Source organism: Neomonachus schauinslandi, chromosome 1, assembly GCF_002201575.2.
Source record: "Neomonachus schauinslandi chromosome 1, ASM220157v2, whole genome shotgun sequence".
NCBI lineage: Eukaryota > Metazoa > Chordata > Mammalia > Carnivora > Phocidae > Neomonachus > Neomonachus schauinslandi.
The window spans coordinates 158,289,589-158,296,493 of record NC_058403.1 but is presented as its reverse complement, the minus strand read 5'-3'; the positions used below and the strand labels follow the sequence as shown (position 1 = coordinate 158,296,493).

Here is a 6,905-nt window from a genome sequence, read left to right as displayed (position 1 = left end):
CTTGAAGGGGGCTCTGAGTTGCGAGATGCTAAAAAAGTAAAACACCCACACTCTGTGTACGAGAGGCATTCTCCTACGGGTCTAGGGTAGTGTGTAAATGGGGTGTTTAAAGCACCCCTCAGGGACGCCTGGGTGGCTCAGTCGGTAAGCGTCTGCCTTCAGCTCAGGTCATCTCAGGGTCCTGGGATCGAGCCCCGCATCGGGTTCCCTGCTCAGCGGGAAGCCTGCTTCTCCTTTTCCCACTCCCCCTGCTTGTGTTCCCTCTCTCACTGTCTCTCTCTCTGTCAAATAAATAAATAAAATCTTTAAAAAAAAAATCTTGGGGCGCCTGGGTGGCTCAGTTGGTTAAGCGACTGCCTTCGGCTCAGGTCATGATCCTGGAGTCCTGGGATCAAGTCCCGCATCGGGCTCCCTGCTCAGCGGGGAGTCTGCTTCTCCCTCTGACCCTCCTCCCTCTCATGCTCTCTGTCTCTCATTCTCTCTCAAATAAATAAATAAAATCTAAAAAAAAAAAAAATCTTAAATTCTAGCTAGAGACCAGTGACTGATGGAGACCAAGCCACAAGCCCTCAGCATCCTGTGAAAGAAAAGGATCAGGAGGTTTAGAAGGTGCTAAAGATGCAGTGACACCGAAAAGTGACTTTCTCCTTGACCTATTCAGAAGAACCACAGAAAATTTAAAACGACGTCGTTCTCCCCCCATAGGATTCTCAGCCCACGGGAGCCGCCCCACCTACACCCTGTGTATGCAAGCAGGACAGGGATGATTGCTTCCATTTTACAGATGAGGAAGCCTCAGACTTGGAGGAACACCCAGCAGAGCCACTCAGCTCCAAGGCCTCCCCTTCCTGGAAGCCTTCCCCACCTCCTGGGACCTGGTGAGGGGCCGCCTTGGTTTTCCCACAGACCCCGTACTGAGGCCCAGCAAGGCACGGGTGGTCCACGGGGATGCACTGTGGGATCCCCTTCTGTAAACAGGGGTTGACCTACCTTTCAGGGCCCAAGTCCCCGGGACCAGAGACGGCCCCCCAGGGCTGCACGTGGGGGATAAGCCAGGCTATTTTCATCATTTCCTTCCTCCCACTGAAGCAGCGGCCACCACCGGCTGCCTCGCGGAGAGCTGCCACCTCAGCCTCAAGCAGGACAGTTCAGGCCACAGAAAGGGGTGCCGGCTGCAGGCCTCACAAGTAAGTGGCCCTCTTATTACCCAGCGCCACCTCCCACAGCGCACCCCCACCCAGGTGGGACGGCCAGCCCCCGGGCCCACCCCTGTCCCACCTTCAGCTTTCCCCTCCAGGAGATGGGGTTGGGTGGGGGCACTGGCTCTGAGACACTCACAGCCTGCCATGGGCCCGGCCCTGGTGGGGAGAGCCCGTCTGAGGAAGGGGAAGCAATGGTAGGAAAGTCAGCAAACCAGGCAAGAGCCCGGAGCTCATGAGGCCTGAGTTGGAGTCGGTTCTCTGACACAGACCGCTGGGTGACCCTGCACGAGTCATTCTCTGTCTCCAGGCCTCAAGTTCCCCAACTCTGAGTATTGGCCCAGATGCGTGGCTTTCCAGAGGGAACGCCTTCTGGGCTGCCTCCTGGTCCCCACCTCAGCATCCTCATCCTGCTGTTTTCTACATCAAGTATCACCTAAGGGTTCACTGGGCCACAGGCGAGCTGTGGGAATCGATGGGAAGAGGTGTGGTCTGTGACGTCCACACCATTGGCCTGACCCCAGGCTTGGGCGTGGGGGCTGGGAGCAGCCTGGGGGCCAGGGGCCAGGACTAGGAAGCATCTAGCCGGCATCTGCACCTCTCCCCCCTGAGAAGGGGCTGGACCTCCTGGCCCCTTCCTAAGAGCGTTCTTACCGTCACTCCCCTCCCCACCCCTCACAGCTACGCTCCCCATCCTGCCTTCTGAGTGTCCAGGCTCAGCTAGGCCTGGGTTGGGCACACTTCACCTCCTGCAGTCTTCACCACCCCATTTCACAGAGGACAAGGCTGAGGCCTGAGAAGGGAGGTGAGTTGTCCTTTGTCCCAGGTCAGTCCCGCCGGCCATCGGCAGGGGGTGCGGACTGCCAGGCCCTCCCTCACCTCACGGCCACTCTCCCCACAGCCAGCCTGCCAATGCCTGCCTGGGGGGCCCTGTTGCTGCTCTGGGCTGCCGCAGAGGCCACCAAGGAGTGCCCCGCAGAGTGCACCTGCCAGGCCCTGGAAACCATGGGGCTGTGGGTGGACTGCGGGGGGGCGGGGGCTCACGGCCCTGCCCGCCCTGCCGGCCCACACCCGCCACCTCCTGCTGGCCAATAACAGCCTTAGCTCCGTGCCCCCTGGCGCCTTCGACCACCTGCCCCAGCTGCAGACCCTCGATGTGACGCAGAACCCCTGGCACTGCGACTGCAGCCTCACCTACCTGCGTCTCTGGCTGGAGGACCGCACGCCCGAGGCCTTGCTGCACGTCCGCTGCGCCAGCCCCGAGCTTGCCACCGCCCGCCCGCTGGGCCAGCTGACGGGCTTTGAGCTGGGCAGCTGCGGCTGGCGGCTCCCGGTGTCCTGGACCTACCCGGGGCTCTGGTGGGATGTGCTGCTGGTTGTCGTGGCCACGCTGGGCCTGGCTCTCCTGGCCGGCCTGCTGTGCACTGCTACAGAGATCCTCAACTGAGCCAGGCCCCCAGGGTCACCCCTCCCCAGACCCCGCCGGGCCTGGGCAGCCCGAGCCACCAGTAACTCAAAATAAACTGGCTGCTCAACCATTTTATCCAAGTTCAGATTTTTGGTTTTTTTCCTCTCAGCACCCATGTCTGGCTCTTTCTGGAAAACTGGGTCCGTTTTGTTATAACCAGATACCAATTGGGCCTTCTCTGTCCCCCCGGTTCCTAGTAAAATGGGCTGTCCCCCCTCCTCCACACCAGCCTCCCCCAGTCCCACAGTCTGTGGACATCCCAAGCCCTTCCTCCGTGCCTGACAGGTCCCAGGACTCCGGTCCTCACACTCCCCTCTGTCCTGGCCCCTGCTTCCTGCATGGGCCACGCCGGAGGGCCCAGGCAAATTTCACATGAGCGTTCAGCTGCCCTCCCAATTCCACAGAAAGCGTGCTCTCCCAACACAGCAGTGAGCAGAGCAGGAGACACGGAAGACCCTGCGCGGGTAGGAGAAGAGCCATTCCCATCTCTCTGACAGACACACCCTGAGAGGCACATCACCGTTTCCAAAACGGCCTTTGGCCACGAAGACACCTGCTCACCTGGCCCCATCCTTTCTCATCTTCTCTTATAAGCCCTCTCCTTCTCCTCCTCTCTAGCCCTCTTCTTCAGAAACAAAACAACAAATTCTTCCCTTTCTCATGGAAACAACTCCAGGTGCTGACATCAGACACCTGCAAACTGGAGTCCCACTTCCACCCCCAGCAATGGCCACCAAATTCTTCAAACAAGACACTTCTCTCCCTCAGAGGAATTCTGGTGCCAGCTGTTAAACTAATAAACTTTCCTCCACAGCATGAGAGAATACTTCCAGGTCTGTTCCTGGCCACCCCAAATCCAGATAGAATTACACTGAGGTCCTTCCCTCGAGGAGGTCTGTGCGGTGGACCTGTGGCTCGGAGGGTGCCACAGGGAAGGCCGGTGGGCACAGAGCGCCCACTGGAGGACACTGAGCCACAGAGGTGAGGCTGGAGCCGAGGGCCCAAACTCAGCGGAGGGGAGGGGCTGTAGGAAACTGAGGGCCCGTGTTCCACCTAATGCTGCCCTGCGGAGGTGTGGACCCAAGCACCCAGGCTTCCCATTCTTCCAGGGGGGTTAGAAATCTGCATCTGTGTGTGAAATCTCTGACTCAAGTGTTGGCAACGAAATCCAACAGAAAATGTTGCGGAAATAACAGCACACATAAAACGTAGTAATCGGCTGGATGGAGTCCACAGGCTGGGAGTGTGGGATTTCTGCAGTCGGAGCCAGCGGCTACAGGGCTCCCATGAGAATGGGAGAAGCTGGCTTCTCCTCACCGGGCCCTTAGTTTGTGCGCGGCCCCGCGTGAAGCACCTGCCGTGGGTCATTCTTCTGTACTCCGTGAGGAAGGCACGGCTCCCCCACACTGGGCGGAGAACACAGGCCCAGGACCCCTGACAGTCACTTCACAGGCATGATCCCAGACAGCTCCCCCTTCACACCTGAAAAGTGCCCCCTTGAAAGCTTCTGAAACTAGGGACCTTCAGCCCCCCAGTCTCCTTGTGGGATGCCCCTATATTCTGCTCCTGCTCCCTCCTGAGGCCAACACATGCAGCCACAGGTCTGGGCACAAGGGCGATCATAAGCCTTGACTCTGCTGGCCGAGCGGCTGGTCCCGTGAGAACTTGCCAGGAGCCTGAGCAGCACCGCATCACCAATGCGGGGGGGCGACACCGCTGCGGGCAGAGGGGAGGGGAGGGGCTGCCAGCGGCCGGGCAGGGATCTCCCCAGGTGGGTGGCAGATTCAGACGAGAATCCCCAGGGAAACAGGTGCACTGGGAGCTTCAATTAGCCTCCTCCATTGTCCCCACGGTCCTTGTCCCAGGCCAGCAAAGTGGCCACCACAGAGCCATGTACACAGTCCCCACTGCTCCACAGCCACCAAACCAGCAACCACAGATCCCGCCGCCGCCGCCACCACCGACCATCCCCCGCTGGCCACTGCTGTCCCCTGCAGGGCTGCAGGTCCCCGCCACCCCTGACGGCCGGGAGCACCACCCCCAGCACCACCACTGCTGGCGCCCACATGGCCTGCTCGCCGGCCTCACGCTTGCCTCCCCTCACCCTCTCCTCTGCAGCCACAGGACAGCAGCCCTGTGAGGCGACACCGCCCCCCAGCCCCTACCACCTCCGTCATCACTAGCACCAGACAACCACGGACCTTTGCCCCATTATAAGCAAAATGCCATCTCTGCCACCGCCGTCCCACGGTCTCCGTGACCGCATCCTCGTGACCATCTCCTTCACGAGCATTTTCAAAATCAAGCTGCACGTGGAGAATTTGTCGAGGCGACTTTGACCGGCTGCTGTGACCACCCCCACCTTCCGGGCGGCTGACCCCCTCCACTGATCGCCCGGGCGGGCCGTTCCCCAGCAGGCCTCTGCCCCACTGCAGGCTCCCGCTGAGCCCGGCTCCCGCGCCTGCTCGCGGCCCTCCGCTGGTCCTCTGTGCTCCTCCGGCCAGCGGGCGAGCAGAGAGCGAGCGGCAAGCACGACATTGGTGGCCCAGCCTCGCCGTGGTAGCGATGGCTCTTGCAAGCAGCCGTTGTCTGGGACCAGGAGCCGGCCCCGCCCTAACCGCGGGGAGCCCTGGCACCCGCCACAGCAGCAGGGGGGCATCTGGCCGCCGTCGGCCCCGCGAGGTCTAGGCGAAGCTGACAGTGCTTGATCAGAAGGTGGAGCCGCTGTCAAGAGGGCATTTGTAAAGGGTGGGCACTCTCGGGGGGTACACACTGAGTCTTGGCCCTGAGCCGCAGCCACACCCAGCCGCTAACACAGTGCCTGTCTCCCGTGTTTTGCATATACACTCAGCCACACCTCCTGTGAGTGCATGTGTGCGCACAGTCTCCCAGCCGGGACCCTCACCCTCTCCAGCCCCTGCAGATACACGCCAAACCAGATGAGAGCTAATTCCTTGTCAAGCGAAGAATGCACTCCATCTCTTGCAAAGGGCCTGAGCCTGTCCCGTGTGTGGCCCGAGATGGCAGAGAGCAGAACGTGGAAGACTCTGTCCTCACCCAGCTCTGCCCCAGCGAGGGAACAGTGAGTCCGTGGCCTGGAGAATCTTCGAAGAATAGCGTCTGACTCGACAGACACCCCCGGCCTCTGATTGGCAGCTTTCTAAACAGCTTTGGGGATGGAATCCTCATTTTCATTCACTACAGGTAATAAGCAGGGACAACTTACAGCAGGCTTTGTGAAATGTCTCAAAATCTTGGGAAAGTCTCATTTTTTTTAGCTAGATCTCTAGTAAAGTGGGTTAAATTTAGAGAGGAAAGCTAAACTGTATTACCTTCTTAATTTAAAAAATTAAAATACCTCAGGGTTGTCAGGGCAACAACATAGAAGTATCCAGATGGAGTCCCTGATGGCCCCAGTGACCCTGTTTTTGTTCAGACTCTTACAGGGATGTAAATAAAATCCTGTTCCTTTCTTTTAGGTCTGCGTATCCCTACTAAGCAGGAAACAAGTGAGGTTTACAAAGACATCATGAAACGATAAGTGAGGCTCTGAGGTTCAGCCAACTTGCTGGATTCTTTATCGAATGCTGACTCATTTAAGGAAAAAAAAATAAGCCAACAGAAGCTGTCCCTGAAAGAGACTTGATGGTAGATCCACTGGATGATGATTTAAAAGTAACTACCCTAAAGATGCTGAAAGAACTAAAGGAAAACATGGAGAAAGTCAAGAAAAAGATGTACAAACAAACTGGAAATATCAATAATCAGGGGGCCGATCGGTGAGTAAAAGCAAAAGCAAGAATACATGCATTTGATGCTTTCGGTTCTGAAAAGAACTCCCTGCACCTGCATCACAACCTGAGTAACTAGTCCTTACTTTGAGTCCAGAAAGTGTGAATTACCTTATAGAGTTTTTTAACCAAGCCTTTGTATATTTATGTAGTATCCTTCAACAAACGTGGATCATTTTATTCTGTAACTGAAGCCACCCATTCATTTTGTCTTTAAAAAGTCTGGAGTGGAGACTCGAGGGAGGGGGGGAATGGGGAGTTGTCTGACAAGTATCAAGTTTTAGTTTTGCAAGAACTAAGATGAAAAAGTTCTGGAGGTGGATGGTGGTGATGATTGCACAACCACTCAACACTACTCAACTGTACACTTAAAAACGCTTAAGATGGTAAATTTTATGTTATGTATATTTTATCACAATTTTTTTAAAGGTCTAGAGTGATGGTTTT

The 6,905-nt window shown here is 57.1% G+C and overlaps 1 protein-coding gene across 1 annotated transcript; it reads left to right on the top strand.

Annotated features, from left to right (window-relative positions):
• Positions 1-2,111: 2,111 nt before the first annotated feature.
• Positions 2,112-2,646, top strand: GP9 (glycoprotein IX platelet). Its single transcript, XM_021695188.1, is given in 2 exon segments — positions 2,112-2,225; positions 2,227-2,646. Coding segments are annotated over 2 exon segments (534 nt in total).
• The last annotated feature ends 4,259 nt before the right edge of the window (positions 2,647-6,905 follow it).